The sequence below is a fragment of the Seriola lalandi genome, unplaced genomic scaffold, assembly GCF_002814215.2.
Source record: "Seriola lalandi dorsalis isolate HSWRI2012SDOR001 ecotype SW California unplaced genomic scaffold, Sedor1 jcf7180002054125, whole genome shotgun sequence".
Classification (NCBI taxonomy): domain Eukaryota; kingdom Metazoa; phylum Chordata; class Actinopteri; order Carangiformes; family Carangidae; genus Seriola; species Seriola lalandi.
In genome coordinates this window covers 71,389-91,941 of record NW_019524678.1, presented here as the reverse complement: position 1 = coordinate 91,941, position 20,553 = coordinate 71,389, and the positions used below count along the sequence as shown (strand labels likewise).

Here is a 20,553-nt window from a genome sequence, read left to right as displayed (position 1 = left end):
AGTGTTTCTTCAATGGATTTACATCCAAATGTATTAAAATTCCTTTCTCCATTATCTGGAAATGCATATTTCTTAATTATTCATCGCAAGGCATTGAGGCACCCAGGTCTTTTAAATTTTTTATTTCTGCTCAGCTTCAAACAGTAGATCTTGTAAAGGGGACCCAGTTTTGGGGTGTGGGAATTGCTGCAGGGCGAAGCTGACAGGATTTTCAGTCTCAAGGCACCTCTCGCTTTTTCATTACAGAAAAGCAAAGGAACAAATCCAGGTCAATTAAAATAGGGAACGAGAAGGCTGAGTGGCTGGCACTGAGTGAAATCACCCCCGATATCTGCCACCAGAGGGCACAAGGGGCTTAAACATGCAGCGTCTAAACACTGAGCCATACAGTACTGGGACTGGTGACAGGTCAAGATGACATGCGGCATAACCTTACGCATTTAATTTGAAGGTTATACAGGGTTTTCCTAAGGAGGATGTTGCGTCAATGATCACAATAAACAAAAAATATGACGTAAGAATATGTTTCAAGTTGTAATTTGTAGGCTCACTTAAAAGCAGTGGCCCTTCACTTTTTGCACTTCATAAAAGTCTGTGAGATGTCTCCTCTTCTAGGTCTTCCATATAAAAGCTGCTCCTCCAATCCTACCAGTGCCTTCTGCCCGTGGTGTGTGTGTGTGTGTCAGAGAGTATCTCCTCACCACTTTCCATGATGGTCGTTAAAAACTCTCAAAGTGACACACTCACGTAAAAAGCATCAGTGGCTAACCTGGAGAGTGTCACATTGAATTTAATGGCCTCTTGTTCCTGCACTGTTCTGTGCGGGACATCATATCTTGATGTGAAAGGTGCTCTCACTCGTCTGCCTCATCAAGTGTTGTCACGCAAATGTTCACATACATTCTCTTTATCTGTCTCTCTCTATCTCTCTCTCTCTCTCTCTCTCTCTCTCTCTCTCTGTCTTTCTCTCGCTCACACACACACACACACACACACACACGCATGCATACAGTCAGAAGAGAGACCTAGCTCAGGCCCAAGACTGAAAGGCTGTAATTGTGTTTATGACTGAGCCCTGACTCTAGTACTGGCCCTAGTCCTGTGTGTGTGTGTGTGTGTGTGTGTGTGTGTGTGTGTGTGTGTGTGTGTGCGTGTGCGTGTGTGTGTGCGTGTGTGTGCGCACGGGCGTACGTGTATGTGTGTGTTTGTGATAGATTAGGTAGCTTACTGTGTGTTCCTGAGTGTTAGGTAAATGTGTATGCGGCTGAGTCTGTAGCCTCCTTATGACCTCCCTGATGGCCAGAGATGGGCTCAAGTCATAACTCTTCTGTCTGGCTTTACCCTTGAGCAATATCACAGGCACTCTGAGTGCAGTGAGTCAAACCACTGCACTTCTTTCCATAACCATGGATGCACAAACTGACACCAACAGTCTTCAACAAAGTGAGAGCAAACAAGTTCCATTAGAGGATAATTCCAGTTTATAGCAACATGGATCCTACTTTCATATTTTTGATCATTATCATCTCTATTGGTTATGATACTGCTGCACTCACTAAAGAAATCGCTGCAATCAGGTAATGATGTAGAATCACTGCAGTACAGATTTACAGGGCAAGAAACATGTGTGTTAATCACACACAAAAAAAAGAAGAAAAAAACCACGTTGGGCAGTTTAAGCTAAAATTAAAGGCATCCCAAAAGATCAGTAATAATTACTCATTGCACAGAAACACTTTCACAACTTTGGCCTCTGTAAACCGTAATGGATATTTACAACATTAGGTTTAGGTTAATTTTTTAATTATTTACCTTTTTATATTTTTTATTTTCTGTTTTCTGTTTTCTCTTAAGTAAGTTTGGATGACCTATCTTTAGCCAGATTTCAGCAGTTAACTTGTTGACTACAATGTTATCCTAACCACTAGAAATGATGGTCAAAATTAGAAAAATCACTTTCAAGTTGTAATAAACCAAAATTATCCTTTCAACCTGCAAGGACCAAATTTTTGGCCACCTGAGGCAGAGGAAATGAAATCTGTCAACACAACACTGTACAACATCATCTTTTAAGTTTATGTAGCAAAGTTGTTGTAAACAGATGTGTTGTGAACATCCAGCAGCACCAGCTGATACAGAGTCAGGACAGAATTAGACCAGACTAAAAAGCTTTTGCACTGTAGCATTCGAGGGCAAAGGTTCATGTCTTGACTCCTGACTGCCGCGCAAACATTTCCACTTCCTCAACATTTCATCTACTGACACACCAGCCGCCTGTGGCCGTTAGTCTGAGAGGAAACAACAACAAAAGGCTCTTGCAATACCATTATTACCATTTTGGGTGCTTGCCAGCAACACTCCGGATTACCTTGCATGGCAGACAAATTGGCAATCGGAACGCCAGCGTAATGGAGGCTAATTGCCTGAGTGCAGGGCTAGTTTGTATTTCATGCAAACCTCATGTGCATAGTAGTGAGACTTGGCTGACAAACAGGACAAGTAATAGCCAATCTGAAGCAAAAAGGCTCATAGTCACTAATTATTGCTCACAAGCACTGATGACCTCACTCTTGAATGTACTATTTAAAGTGTTTGCAACAGGATTTTTCCCCCCAGATATGATTTGTTTGGGGTTTACTCTGAAACAAAATAATCCCTTCATGTATCAAAGAGGAAAGTTCAGGTCAAATATATTTTGGATTGAATGTTAGCACATTAAGTAGATCTGCAATTTCATTTCAAGTCTTTTAGTTCTCTAAATACTAACTATTCAATTGGTATGACATTTGAGCCTTTTCCTTTCAAAGCTGTATAAAGACAGTCTTTTGCAAAGTTGAGACATCGTCCTTTCAATTAACAGACCTAATAATTAAATAGTTTATCTGTTCGACTATGCGGGGGCGGCCCGGCACTGCCGTGTCTTTCCAAAACCCACAGTATGTCACCTTTTTAACAACAGAACGTGCAATTGACAAAACAGTCTCACCTCAAGGTCCATTTAGTAGATGTTCTGGAGATTTCAGTCATGTAGCATGATCCTCATCAAGTCAAGTCTCAAATCTTCATTTTTGAAACTTGAGTCTGAGTTCAGTCTCAGTCTCAAGTGTGTGATAGCCCGTTAGAATCATTTGTGTCTTAGAGCTTTTTCCACCAGATCAAACATGTGAAGGAAATAATCTTAAATAAACCCTCAGAGAAAGAATAGAGACATCGATTGAAGATGCCACACTTTACCCCGACCCTGAAGCCTCACTTGTTTTTGCTGACAAAGGCGGTGACGATGAAGACAGACTAGTGACGCAAAACATACAAACAACAGAACAAGTTTTACCTTGTCGAGAAGAATAGTGGTGATGTGCTTTGTATTCCCATCCATCCATCTAATTGTGGTGTAAGTGGGTCAGGTCACGGTCAGTAATACAATATGGTTAACATGTAGTAAGATTTCAAGTGAATGTGTTTCCAAAATAGAACCTGCTGTTGTGGGACAGCTGGAGAGCCTTTTGGGGTCAGGGTTCAAGGACTCACGTGGATCATGTTATTGTACCACGCAAGAGTTTTCCTGCCTGGTGTGTGTAAGTCTGTTACTGTCCACAGCCCTGGATCCTGTGCAACACGCTCATAGTAAATGTTCCGCGAGTGCAACAGTACTGCTCTCTGGCCTCCTGAAGGGTACCTACTTACACTCCCCTGACCTTACCATCTACATCATGCTGCCATTTGGAGCCAAGATAAATCACGGAAGCCCCTGTCCATGCTGGGAATAGCTTCTTCCAGATAAGAAGGTCAAGGGTCACATTTCTGGCCAAGGTTGGCTGTCCTCAGGGCTAAATAAAGAGCCTAAGGGTTGTAGAGCGGCACAGGCCAGCACAGGCCCTCATACTCAATTAGGATCAAAACAACCATCAAACTTGAACTTGGATTTAGGTTACTGAAAGACAACAAAATAGAGCAGGGAGCCTTCTGAAAAACGTCAGCAATGCACAGTAACACACACTTCACCCTTTATTATGAGGGTTCTAGCCTTAACTGATTTATGGATTATTAGACAAACAGGCAGGGTACAGTTTATTAATCAGTAGCAGCTGTTTTCACCATTAGCCTGCCATTGTTACGCGGTGTCGAAGGTGTTTGTTTATTCTGCGCTAACCTAGCAGGACCTCTGACCCAGCCAGTGGAATGTGAGAGCGGACACACAGTGTGGGAGGTCACTGCCATCATTTACATCCTAAGCACATGACAGGCTGTCAAGCAGAGGTTAAAACTGGTCAAGTTCACACAGGACAGTGCAGCACAGATCCAAATACACACCTCTTTACACATGCAAAAACAAGTATGTGTTACTTACATCAAGACAGTACATACAGGCAGAGGATACAGTGACAGTATAATGTGATGCAAGAAACATGATCTGTGTTTAACTTTTAACCTGAGTCAGAGAGGTGTTGGTTACCAAATGACCAAATGGACATTTTTTAAGCTGTAATTTGTGGTTTTGTGTTGCATTATATTGCAGTATGTTTGTGATGTTTTGTCCAGCCCTGGGCATTTACCACACTATTTTATTTGTGCATGCACATGATGAATTCATTTACCATGTGGTAATTCTGTACTGCAACAAGGGAGAAAGAGATAACTTGAATATTAATGATTTGTAGTAGACTCTCCATCAACCCTGGCAAAACCATTCACATGAAAAGATACACAGTGAATACATTTGCATAGAAGACAGAAACATGTCCTCCAAATGAGAACATGGTACAGCCAAACATTTAAAAAAAACAAAAAAAAACCCACTGATTTTCAGGTTGTCCTTGTCATCCTTTGATCCCTTGTGAAAAGGCTAGACAGTCATGCTGCAGTGATCAGTCAGGGTCAAAGTCATTCTCCACTTTCCCTCCTCCCTCCCTTGCTCCTGTTGTCTCCTACTGTAGTTTTGTCGCTCTGGCAGCTGGTGGTGCTGTAAGACTTAAGTCTTCCCTTGCTTTTTCTTCTACATAACAAGGCTGTCACCTATCCTCCTTTGTCCTCTCCCCTCCATCACTCACCTCCATACATCAACGCTGAGCCACTGCAGCATCCTCTGCGAGACCCTGAGCCAGTCTGCTTTGATGGGGGTAAGTGGGGACCAGTGCCCTACACAAACTAAGCCAAACAGGGGAAAAAGGCTGGATTTTTCACATTCATCAGCCTCCTTATTTCAATGATCCGAAAGAAAAAAAAAAATCTGGGTTTGGGAAAGGGTTGATGAGGCTAAAATCAATACTCAGATGTTGACATGCACATGGACATGCAAAATGAAAAAGTGGCTACATCAGTTCAGCGTTTTTTTTTTAAAAAGTACATGGTTCAATACCATGATGTCTGCCACTAGGTCATTTGTGTGAATGGTATTAATTGGGTTCCCTGCGAGGCCACACAGCCAGCGGCTCAGTTATGATTCCAGTGGGTAAATATTTGCCTGTACTAACCCTCACTAGGTGCCATAATGATTCTTTGTGTGTTGCACTGTGTACAATGCGTTTCTGTGTACACATCACTCAGTGCCTATGTCTGCCTGTGTGTGTGTTTGTCTGTGTTGCAGCTCAATCCCCCCCAACATTCCCTCTCTATAGCTGCAGCTCGGCAGAGTTTGATCAATAACGTGTCCTTCATTCTCAAGTCGGGCCTGACCTTGGCAGCCTTTTGTCTCTTTCCAGGGGCCAGAGTGCGCATGTACAGGTTGGAAAACAAGGCTCTCAAAAATCCACCCTTGGAAGGAAAAGAATTCCCCCCACTGCCTCCACACTACAGCTTTCTCATTAAGAGCCTAATGAATCATATATTTATAGCGTTCTTATCTTAGCGTAATGAGGTGATGCCACTTTTGAACTCATTTACTAAATTATCACAGGCCACACTAAAATGGAATAAACTTCCAATTCCATGCATATGCTGCTGTGTTCCTTTTCACAGGGCAACGTCAATGGAGACGGCAGAGCCAATCCCAACCTGACTTAGGAACAAAGAGCACCTGTGTGCAGTCACAGATGACAAAAGGTAAGCTGTGTGTTCTGAGACATTCAAAAGCACTAAAATATGGAGGACTGCTGCAGAGGGCAGTGGGAGTTGATCTGATAGATCTGTTTACATGTAAATGCAGTCTGACATAACCTGCAGGTGGCACCATTTATAGATTAGTCCTGCAGTCATACTCTTTGTTTGTCATTCAGTAATGGATATTTGAATGGCCAGCAAAGTGAAAGATTTTTGTGCATAAGTCTGTCCATAATGCACCATTAAAACAAGCAACACATTACTTTCATATGTATCATGCAGTCATATCTCTACTAACTCTACTATTACTCAAACAAAGTTTTATTTAGAATTAACATTTTATTTTATTTATTTGATCATCAGATGACTTGTAATGATGAGTACATTTTTATAGGGGCTGTTCAGTAATGGGTTTCTGCAGGCCAGTGTATCAAGATCAATTACAAAATTAGTACATTAGTTCTAACAAATTACAATAATATGTTCTAATCCTTTTGAAGCCTTGTGGTAAAACAGTGGTAGATTTGGGCGTCTTTGCCTGCTCCGGGGATAAACTTTGAGTGATTTAGTGAAACAAGGAAAAAAAGTCCACCTTTATCCCACTGCTACAGTCCCACTGGCACTGAAGAAGCCTGATAGACATTCAAGAATTAAATCACAAGATATTACAGTGTGAACTCTTCACAAGAATGAGTCTTTTTCAGAATTAGGCTTTTTGGAATTATAGTGTTGTATAGTGTGTTTCAGAAAGTTGAGAACAGAAAAAAATAGTTTCTATAGTTTCCCTTGTGTAAATAATGTACACCCAAATCAAACAAAGATGAAAACTCAGGATTTATTAATGTATTCCACTTTTACAAAAACAAACATTCTTCAGGACTTCAGGCTATACAAAACCAAAAACACAGGACAATTGTCCACTGACGCATCAAATAAACACAAACACAAAAGGAGCTTCACTAAACTTTCCTCTTCTGGGTGCTGATGTACAGAACTGTGAAGAGAGGAAAAGAAGAAAAGGTATTGAAATTTACAGTTTTACAGTGCAACATAATGAAACTACTCTGAAACTTCCTGACACATAATTTCTTGTTTTATGGTCAACTTGTGATCATGCACCAAATGAAAATGTCTTTCCAGGGGCAAAGCATATTGTAATCTCAGTAACAAATGGTTGAGAATATCAAGATCTAAAATCTAAGTTATAAGACGCGGAGGGAATTTGGTGTCAAATGCGTGTTTTTTTATGGAGATGCATATAAAAATGTATATTTATTGAAAAGCCTGCTACAGTAGTGAATCCATATGGAACTGGTAGTTGGTTGTGAAACTGATGTTCTTTACTGCTGACTTGATGCTCAGTGCTGTCTGTAGTCACCCCACCTTCCACTTCCCATGGCTGACCCCAAATAAATTCTCTGTGGGGAAACCCTGACCCACTGAAGCAGATCTCATTGTGAAAGTCACATTTCTCTTCCTATACATAGAGTGCTGAAATGTTTTGTACTGGTTAGTTATTATGGGATTCTCGGTAGAGGTGTAAGGCTGTCGACTTTATTAAGCACCAGCTGGGTTAAGTGATTGTTAGTTTTTATTTTATCTATGGCTTTTGTTCCTGTTATCACAATGAGCACTCTGCTGGCCAGCATGACATAATTTGGTCAAAATATCACTACAGTAGTAATTGATTTTAACATTATCTACATCACTAATGGATAAGCTGCTCATGTGAGGGAATAAGTGAAGAAAGTGGAATCATAAATATGAGGTGTATCGCTATTTGAAACTGAGAAAAACACACCTCATTATAGTCCTAATTAAGTCCTAAATAAGTTTTTTGTTTGTCTGTTTTGCACATAAGCTCAGAAACTGCTTACTTATGAAAAGGAATAAAGCTCAAATAAGACATGTTACATTGTGTGAGCACATGTGCTGTGATCATAATACATGTGCATAGATGACAAAGTAAGAAAACAATCATGCATTTCTGACGTTCACCACTGCCTCAAATCTTGAAGAACCAAAGTTTACAGTATGTAAGTTTGGACACGCTGTCCCATAAGTGTCTCCAAAACCTTGACTGGTACTGTGAAACATAAATATAAATTGGATCATCTTACCATTGTTTCCTCTTAGAAAAGCATCTCCATACTTGTTCTTGAGCTGCCCATTGACATACTCCTCTGTCTGCTCAATGGCAATGTTCATGTAGCCATCCAGGCAGGCCAGGACACCTGCAGATAGACAGTGAGTGTGTGTATGCATGTTTTTTATGAGGATGCGTAAACAACTGGATAGGCTGTGACGTTACCTCTGTAATCGACACCAGAGTTTAGTTTGACGACCACAGGTCTCCCAATGATCTGCTTCAGGAAGTCACTCGGGGTCTGCTTTCTCAAACTCATCTTGACTGTGATCTGAAAGGGTTGACAATGACCAGTAGATGTTCACGTCTTAGTCGCAGTTTATTTCAACTTGCTACATTAGCAACATACAAGCAAACGAGCATTATACCAACAACATAACAATTGCTTGAAGGTGTTCATTCGTTTAATCAAACGGTGGGGTTTTGTTTGCGATGAGCAATGTGTGTAGTTATTTATCTATTTCACCAAACGCGAATGTGATATACAATAATACTATGTGGCTAGGTAGTGTTAGCCGCTAGCTAATTAGCTAACCCGCTAACTGCCAACTCTTTAATGAATATGCTGGTATTTAAGGATGTGGGAGGATCATTATACTTGTAAGTACTTTATATACGTTTAGTGGAGACGAAGCTGACCGAAAAGCACAGGGAAATTTCAGTTTTTTTGTAGTTATTTGCAGTAGCTGCATGTGTAATCGCATTTCACTTACCCGGTGGACGTTCTCCAAACGTTTTGTATTTGACATAGACCAATGAGCGGCGTGTACTCTACGGAAGCCGCGCGGGGACCAAATTGTAAACTGCGCGGTGGTACTTTTTTTTTTTTTTTTTTTTTTTTGGTCTTTTCATGAAATTTGTCAACAGTAATGAAAATATAGATTATCGTCAGCCTTATCCTTATCAAGTCTTCTAAAATACAAAGGCAATAATGTGACTTGCTGCAAAGTTGGTTAACAGTAGATATGTTTAGAAATAGGTTGCCTTGTCCTGTTTGTTGTATTTTATGTGTTATTTGAAAATTAACCAGAAAAATAGTCAGAAGAAATATTATGCAGAACAGAGACCAGCAATCTATTTGTGCTAAGTTAAGATCTGGTGTTCTGCCTCTGGCTGTGCAAACTGGACGCTTCCACTCAGTCCCAGAGGAGGACAGAGTGTCATCTGTGTGATTTGGATGAGGTTGAGAATGAAATCCATTTTATGTTCTACTGCCCATTTTATCATGATTTTAGAGTTACACTGAAAATGTCTACCAGTCTATTTGATGTGTTTGATGAATGTAGATTACAGTAAACATGCACTGTAATCTACATTCTGTTGATTGTTGATTGATGAAACTCTAGTATGACTTTTCCTCTTGGTATTTGGTCATTTTGAAGTGTGTGTTTTGTATTTCAGATTTTTCCCTAATATAACCAGTCATCTAATGAGATCATGACCAAAGCAAGATATTTTTAGCTTCTGGATGTTTAAAATCAGACTTAAAAACATACAAAATTACAACCTCAAACAAGCAGTAAAGGTCACTTCAACTAAAAACAACAACAAAAAAACAAAATAAAGTACAAATACGCAAAAACTGACAGCATTATCTTGAGGGAAAAAAAATCACAGAATAAAACTATAAATTATGTTAATCTTATTTACACAAATGTTTTGTTTTCATCCCCATTAATCCCCATTTGAAAATAATTTATGATCTTATGGTGTGACAGAGTTGAATTAAATGTAACTAAACTGACATATGAACTCTATGTCAATTTTACACCTTTGGTACAAAATATCTATGTGGGGAGTTGATAAAAACTAACACTGAATTTTCCCAGACCTTGTTTTACCTTCATCAAAGCAATTCCTGGAATGCACTCACTTTAACAGATTTACATATGTGTCACATAACCTAAGGGAGGATTTTGTCCCTGCGTTCCTGTGCTATGTTGAGTTTTTACAGTACAGCCTCCATGAACCTGTACAAACTTTCACAGCCGTGATGGAAACTGGCTTCTGCTGGCCAGCGGACTTGTAGCTGGGCACCAGATGTACAAGGAGGAGAGCAATGTCTGGATCTTAAGCCAAACTGTAAGTACAGTAGAGCTGCAACTATTAGCCCATTCATCGATTAGTTGATTGACAGAAAATGAATCGGCAACTGTTTTGATGATTGATAAATCTTTGAATTCGAAATATTTGCTGGTTCCAGCTTCTCAAATGTGATTTGATGATTTGATGCTTTTCTTCATTATTTATGATAGTTCGGACACTTGGTTGAATAAAACAAACAATATGAATACATCACTTTGCGTAGGAGGAATTATAACAAGCATTTTTTACTATTTTCTGACATTTTTAAACAAAACATTCAAACTAAACTAAAACACTACCTTGTTCTTAGGGGAAAAGGAAAGAAAGATATGGATAATACCAGCATAACTGTTATATAAATACATATAAATAACTAAATACAATAGAATAAATAAATAAATATAAATAGGCCACAATATAAATAACATTGAATTGCGTTGCATTTTAATTTCCTCAACTATGAAGTCCACCTTTAATTGAGAGATACCTAATAATTCTCATTTATAGGATTGTTTGCTTACTTTAATTCCTTTAACATAAATCATTATAATACTGCTATAGCAATGTTGCATATACCATGTGACCTTATTACATTTAAGATTATGTACATCGTCTTATAAGATTTCTTAAAGGGACGTGTGCTTTGAAATGAATATAATTTTTAAAACACATTATGATTTTTTTTAATTTTTTTTAATAGTGTGACTGAATTTAAGCGGCCTGGAGGTTTCAGATCTTTTTCTTTATTTTATTCCGCTTTTGCTGTGCTGTGTTGTGAAGGATAAGAGAAAGTCTACCATCTGATAAAACTCTGGTTGCTGGGTGCATGACCCAAACACTGCACAGCTTGGGAGGTACATGAAAAATGATGTAGGGGGAAATAGGGATGAAATGGTGAGGTGAAAGATAGAAGAGGATAGAGGGAGGGAGGATGTGCCAGTACGTGTTAACAGAAACAGAGAGGGAGAGAGACAGTGGGAGAAAGAGGGATTGTGAGAGGTGGAATCATAAAGTACTTCTTGTGTGTCTAGACAGGTTGCTTGTTAGCAGGGCATGGCTAGCCCTGTGGAGGCTAGAGGTTAATTTGGTATCTGCTGCTGTGTTAAACTAAGGTCAGTACTACAAGTCCTTAAGTCATAAACAAGAGTGGTTAAGAGCCATGTATACACCTAGGCACCGGTTAATGAATATTCAATGAAGATTTTTTTTTCCCTTTGTCCCCTGTTGCCTTCGTTGTTGCTTGCTTTGAAAGAAATTTTTGGAAAGAAAAAAAACAGTTTATCTCTGTGGCCTTCAAAAATGACCTCTGTACACTTACATTTACTTGTCCTTTGTTATCATAATACATGGCCTTAGTCGTAATAGAAAGGGTCTTTTTGCTATTTGAAATGCGGCATGCTAATTATGCAGCTCTGTCCGCGACTGCACCAAATGTAACTACCCATTATTTAATTGCGTAATACAATAAAATCAATAATGTAATAATAATGTGATAATAAAGTCATAAAAGTTTGTGGTTAAAAGGAAATTTAGACTTACGACCAAGGTTATATCCTCGCTAGCATTTGATGTAGAAGCTCTAATATGCAGCTGGTAACTAGGCAGGCAAAAAGAAAATATGCGTGAACTGACTGATCACAGACGTGGTATCCAGGGGCCCTGAGATAAGTGTGTTTTGCTTGTAACCTGCAGAAAATTCACTGACCACAGATAATAATTCAGCTGAAATGGGGGTTAATTGTAAACATTGACACTGTGGTCTTAAATCATTGTCAACATGACATCCCATTTTACCATGGATTACATGTCAGTGATGGCCACTCATTCTGCTGCCTATACATTAGTTAGAATTAAAGTGTGTAGGAGTAGATCTCTAAAATGCCAAGCTTTCTTTGCATTCCCTGTAACAGAAGTTAGATACTTGAGCATTAGTAGGCTTTGTTTTTACTTTTAGTTTCAAACCAATTTTAAATATTATTTAATAGTAAACTTTCAAAACTCATGCTGATTTTTTTTATGTAGGTTTTTTTAGGTAGCAGATTTTCCTGTTTTGTGTCCTGTTGCTTTAGGTATTTTTTCTGTCTTAATTTATTTTAATTTTATATTAGTTACATATTATTTATTGCTTGTCATGTTGTTCTTTTTTGTGAGGTTTTACTTTCATTGTTTTTACTTATTTAAGTGTTTATATTAAAAATGGATCAAATGACTATCATTCGTCACTCATACTGACAAACCCACAGAGAACTATTATCCCACTCTGCAGTTCTCCTCAGCTCTATGGAGCATCTCAGTGCGTTTCAGCATTGTTTCTAGTTACAGCAGGCAACTGTTTTCAGGAAAAAAACATTCTAAAAAATTCACTGTACACACAGTGCCCAGCACCAAGAAGCAGACATTCACAGTTAGTGACTAGCTTGTGAATAGAAAGGAGCATTTAATAGCTAAAGAGACAAATATCTTCCTTGGGAGTTGGTGGAGACCAAAACAGAGATAAAAGGACAGTTACAACTATTGGATTTAAATTCATCAGGTGGCCAGAAATATGATAAACAAACAATAAGGATGTTCTCTGTCTGCTAGATGTGTAAACAAGTAACTGTTGCCAACAAGTTACAACATATCAACTTATATAAAAGGTGATATTATGTCAGTGTTGAACTGAACTAAATTAATCCTATAGTTCCTATAATAATCAATTATATTTTTGTTAGCAGTAGTAGTAGAAGTAATAGTTTTGATAAATAGTAGAAGCAGCAGCAATAGCTTTATTAATTACTAGCAGCATCATTATAATCAGTAGTTATTCTATCTATTTTATTGCACACAAATGATCTATATCATCAATCAGATATTTGTAATTGTATTTATCTCATTTCAGTGTGGCTCTTCCACACGTAAGCACCATGAGGCCACATTTCTCAAAATACGTTCAAAAAACATCTAAAACATATGGATGTCTGGACAAACAGTGAGTGACTCTCCCTCAAAAATGCTCTGACCGTCCAGTACAAGAGTGGTCAGCCAGAAAGCACAACAGCAGTGCTGTCAATTGAGAGACAAATCCCGTCTCCATCTCCAGTCCCCTTAACCCCAAGGGGCGGGCTAGTGAAATAGAAAGATTATGGTGACGGGAGATGCTATTGTAGGTGGGAAATGGGGGACTGGACCAAAGGAGGTAAGGGCTCAAGGTGAATGGGAATAAGAAGGTGGGGGGTGCGTCCCTCTTGTATCCAAAAGCAATATGCAGGATGGGGGTGGAGGTGGGGGCTGGCAGTGCAGGATGAGGAGAAAGTCTAGACTGCATTGACCCTTCTGAAGCCAGGTTTTCTCTTCAGGTCAAGCTTGATATGGAGAAGATAATGGAAAGCTTGGGGGAGTTTTCAAATAAAAAAACAGATTGGTAGACAGAGTATCCCCGGTCTTGCTTCTATGTAATCCCTAACTGTATGGAGGTAATAGCTTGGAAGTGATGGGAAACCTTTCTTCCATCAAAAAGGGGCCAGGAAACCTTAGCTGCCTGGCTTGATGTTTGGATCTGTTGCCTTTGTAGCACAGAGGGTTGTTTTAGATGGCTGACTTGTTCAAAGCTCTTGTGACTCTTTCCATGACTGCCCTCTGTTCATTTAACTGTGCAGCAGCAAAGGTGCTTACCAAAACAGGTGGTCATGTCTTCACATCCACTATATTACCCATATATGCATTCTGAATCCCTTTGTCATAAACTGTAACTGAACAATAAAGAATGAAAATTTATAAGCTGCGGTGAATTACCCACAAGGGGAGCGCGACGAGTGTCCCTGTGCTTTGGGTTTTGCTCCTTATTATTTCCGTGCCAATGAAAACTTCCACTTAATGACTCAGTTGTGAGCACTGACAGTTGACAGCGGTTGGCTGGCCTGGGGCCCCCATGCTGAGAGAAGGGGGTGGCGCGATTCAGACGAGGTGGGATGTAATCACTCCCTGTAATTTAGAGGAAATCCACTGAACTGCTCACAGTCAAGATGAAAGCCCTCCTCTTGTTCTGTCTCTCCACAGCTTGCAAAAGCCTGAAAAGAGAGGTTCAGAGAACCAATTCTGCCTGGTTGGTGTCCCCCAGGGGTTAGTACTGGGACCATCTCAAATCAGCTACAGCCCTGGAGCCATGTTCTTTCCCTAAGGAGATGCACTGCAGACAGACAGTCAGACTGCCCATCCTGTGCTGAATGGCCCAGGCGCACCCAGCCAGCACACAACTCTCCTGAGATCCTCCTTAGTGGAAAGAGAGTTCAGTGGAGCTTATGCTGAGGGCTCTGCCTGTATCTGGCTGTCTGTCTGTCTTTCTGTCTGACACCCTCCCATGCCACCTTATCCTCTACCACTTCCCTTTAATATCTCAATCTGAAATCTCCACATTCTGTGTTCCCTTTTCTCACTTTAAGGGAAAAAAAGAGCAATGTACAATACCCTAAAATAAACTATTAACAATAATATGAGAAGCTTGTGTGGATAGGTTTCCCTAGAAACACCCTGTCATGAAAATAATTACGTGCACATAACTAATAATTACACTTTCTTAACCTCAACATTCTTTATTGTCTAGATGTCAATTTCACAAGAAAATTTGGCTCAAGCCAGGAGCAAATTACACAGTTTTGTCACACGACACTATCCTACCAAGTTGTCAAAGAGACACTGTAGTGGTTTTGCTTGATAGATGGTGAATGGTGCTTATACAAGGAGCCACTCCAGTGTGCCCATAAATATGCATCGTGACATTTGGAACAAAGCCGCTCGTCCTCTCTTTCCTGATGAGCTCTGCCTGCATACTATAACATATTGCCATACTGTCACACCTTGTGTTTCATAGCCAATCTCTCTGTTCATCAACTTGGCAGATAACCTCTAGATGCTGACAGATGATATGGGGGATGGCATTAGGGCTCTATTGTATGCAAAAGCAGGATGCAATTTTCCAACACTGATGCATATACAAGTAATTAATAATTAATCCTTATTATTTTATGATGTATATGATGAATGGTTATATGAATATTTAAAAAGAAGGTTACTGTATTTTCACAATCTTGTTTTTCAGACAGTTTGGAAAGAGTCAATCAAATTTCCCTATTGATCAACAACAGGTCAGAGGTGAGGACATGCTCTCACATTGACAGAACATAGTAAGGCAAGTGCGGAAGAATGCTCCCTGTTCTCACTGTAGCATTAAGAACATAGCTGGCCTCTTTCTCCAAACACCTCATTGCTTTAGAAAGGAATAAATATCCAAGACAGCCAGGAGCAGTTCCTTTCAAATCCCACACACACGCATATCTCTCTCTCCCCTCCATGTCTCTCTCTCACTCTCTCTTTCTGTCATTTGACCAGCAGTGCTTCCTGCCACGGAGGACCTGTGACTCAACAGCCAGAATACAGCAACGTTCTCTTGCCCACCCTCTTGAATATTCATAGAAATAAGAGGACTGAAGCTCAGACCCATCCATCTTGTATCCATCCACATTTATATTAAAAAAAGGAAGTGTGTATGGGTGTGTTAGAGGGGGGTTGCAAGCTAGCACTAGATATCTAAACGGGTGCTGTGAGAGAGGGGGCGTGGGGGGCTGTTTTACACTAATTTCTTTATCCCTTTCACAGGAGTGCCATGTTACAAGAGAATTCCTGAGGCGAGCCAATGGCCCGATAAATCTGCCGGAGCCTCTCTCTCAATTTGTCTCCATGGAATGTCAGCTGGCAAGCGCCCAGACACTGAGAACCTCTTTTCACAATGCGCCAATCTAACAGACGAGATCCCATGTTGGAGCTACAGTACAAGGACTGGCATGGATAAATTGCCACGTGCCTTATCTAGGTCTCTTTATGTCTAACTGTCTGAGGTCTTGCTCCTCACACGGCCTCCGAAGGCCACTTCCTCCTAGACCTGGCGGTTAACCTAAACGGCTGAGTGGATGACATTGACAAAATGCAGGTGTCACCAAAGAGGAAGCTGTGATATGACACAGATGCTGTGTCAACCTGTCTTCCTCCATATGACCCACAGTGTGAACAGAAATTGTCCTGTTTGGTGTCGTTCTTCACTGTGTGGCGCAGTCTCCCACATAGCTCGGTCCAGGTGGTGGAATGGCAGAGTGGGAGAACAGACCATGTTTGTGTGAAGATGCAACAACTATCTCTCTTTTTTTTCTTTCTCACTCATTCCCTCCCTGCCTCCCTCCCTCCCTCCGTCTTCAGACTGCTGTAGCACTCTTTGTACTCTATTTAAAGGTTGTAGGTTAGCAAACAACAAGATGCCTTCCCACCTGTACCCCTAAATGAGTCATGAGCCATGAATGAATTCGTCCATTTATTTATGTACAGTATTTGCAGGAAAAATACATACATGTATACACAGATGAACAGGAGCATAGATTGTTCTTTCCCCATCAAGATATCATGTTGCAATCATTGATTTATAAATGATTTACTGTTTACCACAAAATTTTGTTAATGTTACTGTTAACATTATGTTAATAGCTTACACAACTGTATCGCGTATAGAAATCGGAATTAAGTTTATCTTTATATCATATAATGCAGTAATGACTTAGAAAAATGCACATAGACACAGATGATATTATCCTCCTGTTACATTGCTGTACAGTTAGATTATGACTATGCATGTCTGTTGAATCACAGTGTGGTTATCTGGGCATATTAAAATATCTTTATTTTGTAAATCAGAAACTATCAAATGATTCAGGACAAAATAAAAACCCAAATGAATACAACCCTTTCCTCTACAACTCTGAAGTTTCTACACAGCCAATCACACAAGCGTATTTAAGGGGTTCATGTTACTGCGTGACAGTTGGCATGACTGTAAAAAAAAGGCATGTGCCAAGTGGAGCTGCCAATTCTCAGCATGGCTGGTTTTAATATTTTAATGTGTTTCATTACAACAGTATGGGCCAGATAGCCTTTCTGACGTCCAGACAATTGTCTGCAAATGAACAAGATTACATGACAAGCCCTGAATGACAGAGATACCCACTGCTGCCTACCCTAGCCACTTATCTGATGGTAGCCTAGCAACAGATCCCTGACCTGGCTTTGACCTCCACCCGATAAGGTCAACACCTGAAGGCTCTCCCATTGGAGGGCTGGCTGAGAGAGAGGTGGAGCTTGGGGATGTAGGGAGACAAAGGACTCACAGAGCAAGGGCAGCCTCCTCTGTATACGAGTACAGTTCCCTGCTCCCTGCTGACAAAAAAATGTTCATACAAAAGCATGTCAAACCTCTTTATGTGGGTTCGTTATACCTGTGTGTGTGTGTGAGTGTATGTGTGTGTTTTGGTGTCTGCACGTCAGAGGCAAGCCAATCATATAAGACCGGTCAGAGAGCGAAAGCATTTGCCAGTGCAGTATCCTCCTTAAAAAACACAGACAGCAGAGTCTTATTTTACACAGGGTCAATAATGCTTTTCCCCTCAACACAGCATCAATGAGAGGAAAAACAGCAGCTGTAACTGCTCATAATGAAAACTATTGTGGTGCCAAATAGAAGAGATGCATTATGAAAGAGGTGCTGAATGTGAAATTAATCGACCAGAGCAGCCCACCCTGATAGACATCCCCACTTCTCTGTCATTTGTGTGCACACACACATACAAACCTCACTTGGTTTAACAGCAGTGATATGGAAGTTAATCCAAATTGTGATAGTGGCAATATCCTATTAGACCATGGCAATAAAATCAAGCTGCGACTGGTAACACATTACAGATATCAGAACATGTTCAGCACGCTCCATTACAATATGAAGTGACATTAATCAGCAGGGGTCCTCTTGCACACACACAAAGGCATAAAACAAACATGCAAATCATACACACAGACATACACAAGCCCAAAGTACAGCTCAAATTAAAACAGATTCAAGTGTTGAAGTGCTCTTTCAGCAGCTGATATTATTTTAAATGGTAAAAAGAATTTATCTCTGGCCTTATGCTTGATGAATTCAAACATATTGTAAAGGAAAAAGATAGTCAAGCAACCAAGGGCAGAGAGGTAGACAACTGAATAGCCGTTCATAATACTTTTTGTAATTATTTTTGCTCGCCCAACTTGTGGGAATAAAAAAGTGATTTAAAGGCAGGTGGCAGTGTTACTGTCCTAGTGCTTTGTGACATTTTATGAAAAATGTTCTGTAATGCAGTATGCAAACTACTTGAAATGATAAAAGAGCACACTGTTTTCAGAACTGTGTTTGGAAGGGGTGTGTCAATGATCAGCTCACTGATTCCCTTCAGTTTTTAGTCAGACAGGGCTGTGTTTTATAGTGTGCATGGCTCTTTCTTTCTGATGTGCATATTCACTGAGGTGTTGGCACTGCTGGGATGATCATTCAGCCTGTCAGGTTTGGCACTGCAAGCTAAAATAACTCTTGTCCCCGAGTCTAAGGACCTTCACTTCCCTCCAGGGCCTTTTGCAAGACCTCTGCCCCAGTTCACCCAGGGCAACCTAGGCTCCTCCTCTGTGTGTGTGTGTGTGTGTGGGTCGTTGTGTGTGTGTGTTTGCACTGTCTCCTTACTGCAGGGAAACTGTTGAAGGTCAGAGGGCAGGAAGTTGGCCACCTGCCTCTGTCACACTAGTAAAAGTAGTAGAGCAGAGACAGGAAGCAGTAGCAGGAGAGTAAGACCGAAAGAAAGAATGAGTGAATAAGTGTGTGTGCATGCTTTTCTCTGACAGCTGAATTTACTAGAGGGTCAGGGAAATCCTTAAATAAGTAAAAGCTATTGTCATTTTAGTCACATACTCTAAAATCTCCTACTCTTTCTGATGTTTTTTTTTTCACTGGGCATTTTGTTGACCTTTGCGAAACTTAGTTTATCTGATCTGCAGACTTTATGCCTGATTAAAGGAAACGACTGCTATAAGCTTTTGAGTTCCCTAGGACCATCGCTGAATAACCTGGTACAGGGATCTCTCCAGATGTGTATAAGAGACAGAGAAAAGGAGGAGAAACTGGAGGATGTTCAGTTTGCCCCCAAGGCACGTAAGCAAGTTAGCTCATTTCTCTCCAGTCTGCTCCAGTCTCCACTGAAGCACCTTAAACTCATTTAGCCCCCACTAACTGTTGTGCCACTATAGGGAACCATTTTAATAAGTAGTAATAATGCCGACTGACAATATGAGCTGTTTTCAAAGCAGGGATCCTGCACCAGTTATTGGGAAGTGAAACAAAACAATTCTAATTGACCTTGAGTATACAGTATTCTACTTCTTCACTTAGTTAGAGAAACAGTCATAAACGCACAGCTCTTATTGTGGCGTTATTTAAAGGCTATTCAGGGCATTAGCGTATGTGCGTGTATAGTGTGTGTTCTACCCGGGAAATTTGAGAGCTGTTGCTTGTAATATAGCTGGAGAACTCATCCCTGGAGCAATGAGGAATGACCTTTAGGTTCAACCCTGAGTGAGGTCATGTCAATGTTGCCATGGCTACTATCAGCAGACTGTCCTGTTGCCAGCATTACCTCAGCTGCCTGGCATTGTCGGGGTCAGGGAACAGTCTGTGACCTCCCCATGGTGATCAAACTCAATGGGGAATAAAAACACCACCAAGAGAAACACTACTAGTCTAGTATAACTAATTTGCTGTTACTGTACTTGTTTAGGGGCAATCATGGTAGGGGATGTAGCCTAGAAGTTTAAATTTCTGATGATTTATGTCTGGAATAAGGCAGCCAGTTAAATTGAGTTTGATGTTACATTAGGTTTTCTGTCATTAATTACCACTGATGTGGTGTAAAAAGCAAAGGGTGAATACACAGAGGAAGATTTAACACTGATTAAACCATCCAGCATAAAAAAAGCTTAAAGGAGAATTCCAGCTGCACTGGGGTTGTTAACTCAAACTTTGTAAGTATAAACATCTTCCTAACAAACCCAGAAACCTACAGAACAAAGACATTTATCTGTAATTTCATCAAGCTGTACAAACCAGAACTGCCGCATTACACTGATTTAGTGGAATTATAAAAGAACTGTTTGCACTGCATTGCATTTTATAGACATGATAACTGACGTGAGCCATAACTGTCTATCCATGCTCTTCAAGTTACCTTTTGTGTCTTTTAAAATCACAAACATGCACTGTATATGTAGGACATACTCTGAAAGGTATAACTCTCTCAGAGTTAAAAACTATAGTATATCCCAAGGAATGAATAAGCAGATATGAATGCTTTAATTGAGAACTTTTTCCCTGATGTAGTTCAAGAAGTCAATAGAGGTCTTGCCATATGCAT

General features: G+C 40.2%; 1 protein-coding gene across 1 annotated transcript; it reads right to left on the bottom strand.

The window, feature by feature from the left end:
• Positions 1–6,852: 6,852 nt before the first annotated feature.
• Positions 6,853–8,951, bottom strand: lsm6 (LSM6 homolog, U6 small nuclear RNA and mRNA degradation associated). The gene is made up of 4 exons (XM_023403321.2): positions 8,896–8,951; positions 8,348–8,453; positions 8,157–8,270; positions 6,853–7,030 (listed from the first exon to the last, which is right to left on the bottom strand). Exons 1-4 carry the CDS (start codon positions 8,929–8,931, stop codon positions 6,996–6,998), a joined length of 291 nt encoding a protein of 96 aa, XP_023259089.1. The 5' UTR covers positions 8,932–8,951; the 3' UTR covers positions 6,853–6,995.
• Positions 8,952–20,553: the final 11,602 nt, after the last annotated feature.

Bases quoted from the DNA above. Each gene is read 5' to 3' on its own strand.
- lsm6 (XM_023403321.2), bottom strand. From the start codon at position 8,931: ATGTCAAATACAAAACGTTTGGAGAACGTCCACCGG. The intron at 8,271-8,347 runs GTAACGTCACAG...GTCTATCTGCAG, and splicing joins CTCTGGTGTCGATTACAGAG to GTGTCCTGGCCTGCCTGGAT. The intron at 7,031-8,156 runs GTAAGATGATCC...CTCTCTTCACAG, and splicing joins TTTTCTAAGAGGAAACAATG to TTCTGTACATCAGCACCCAG.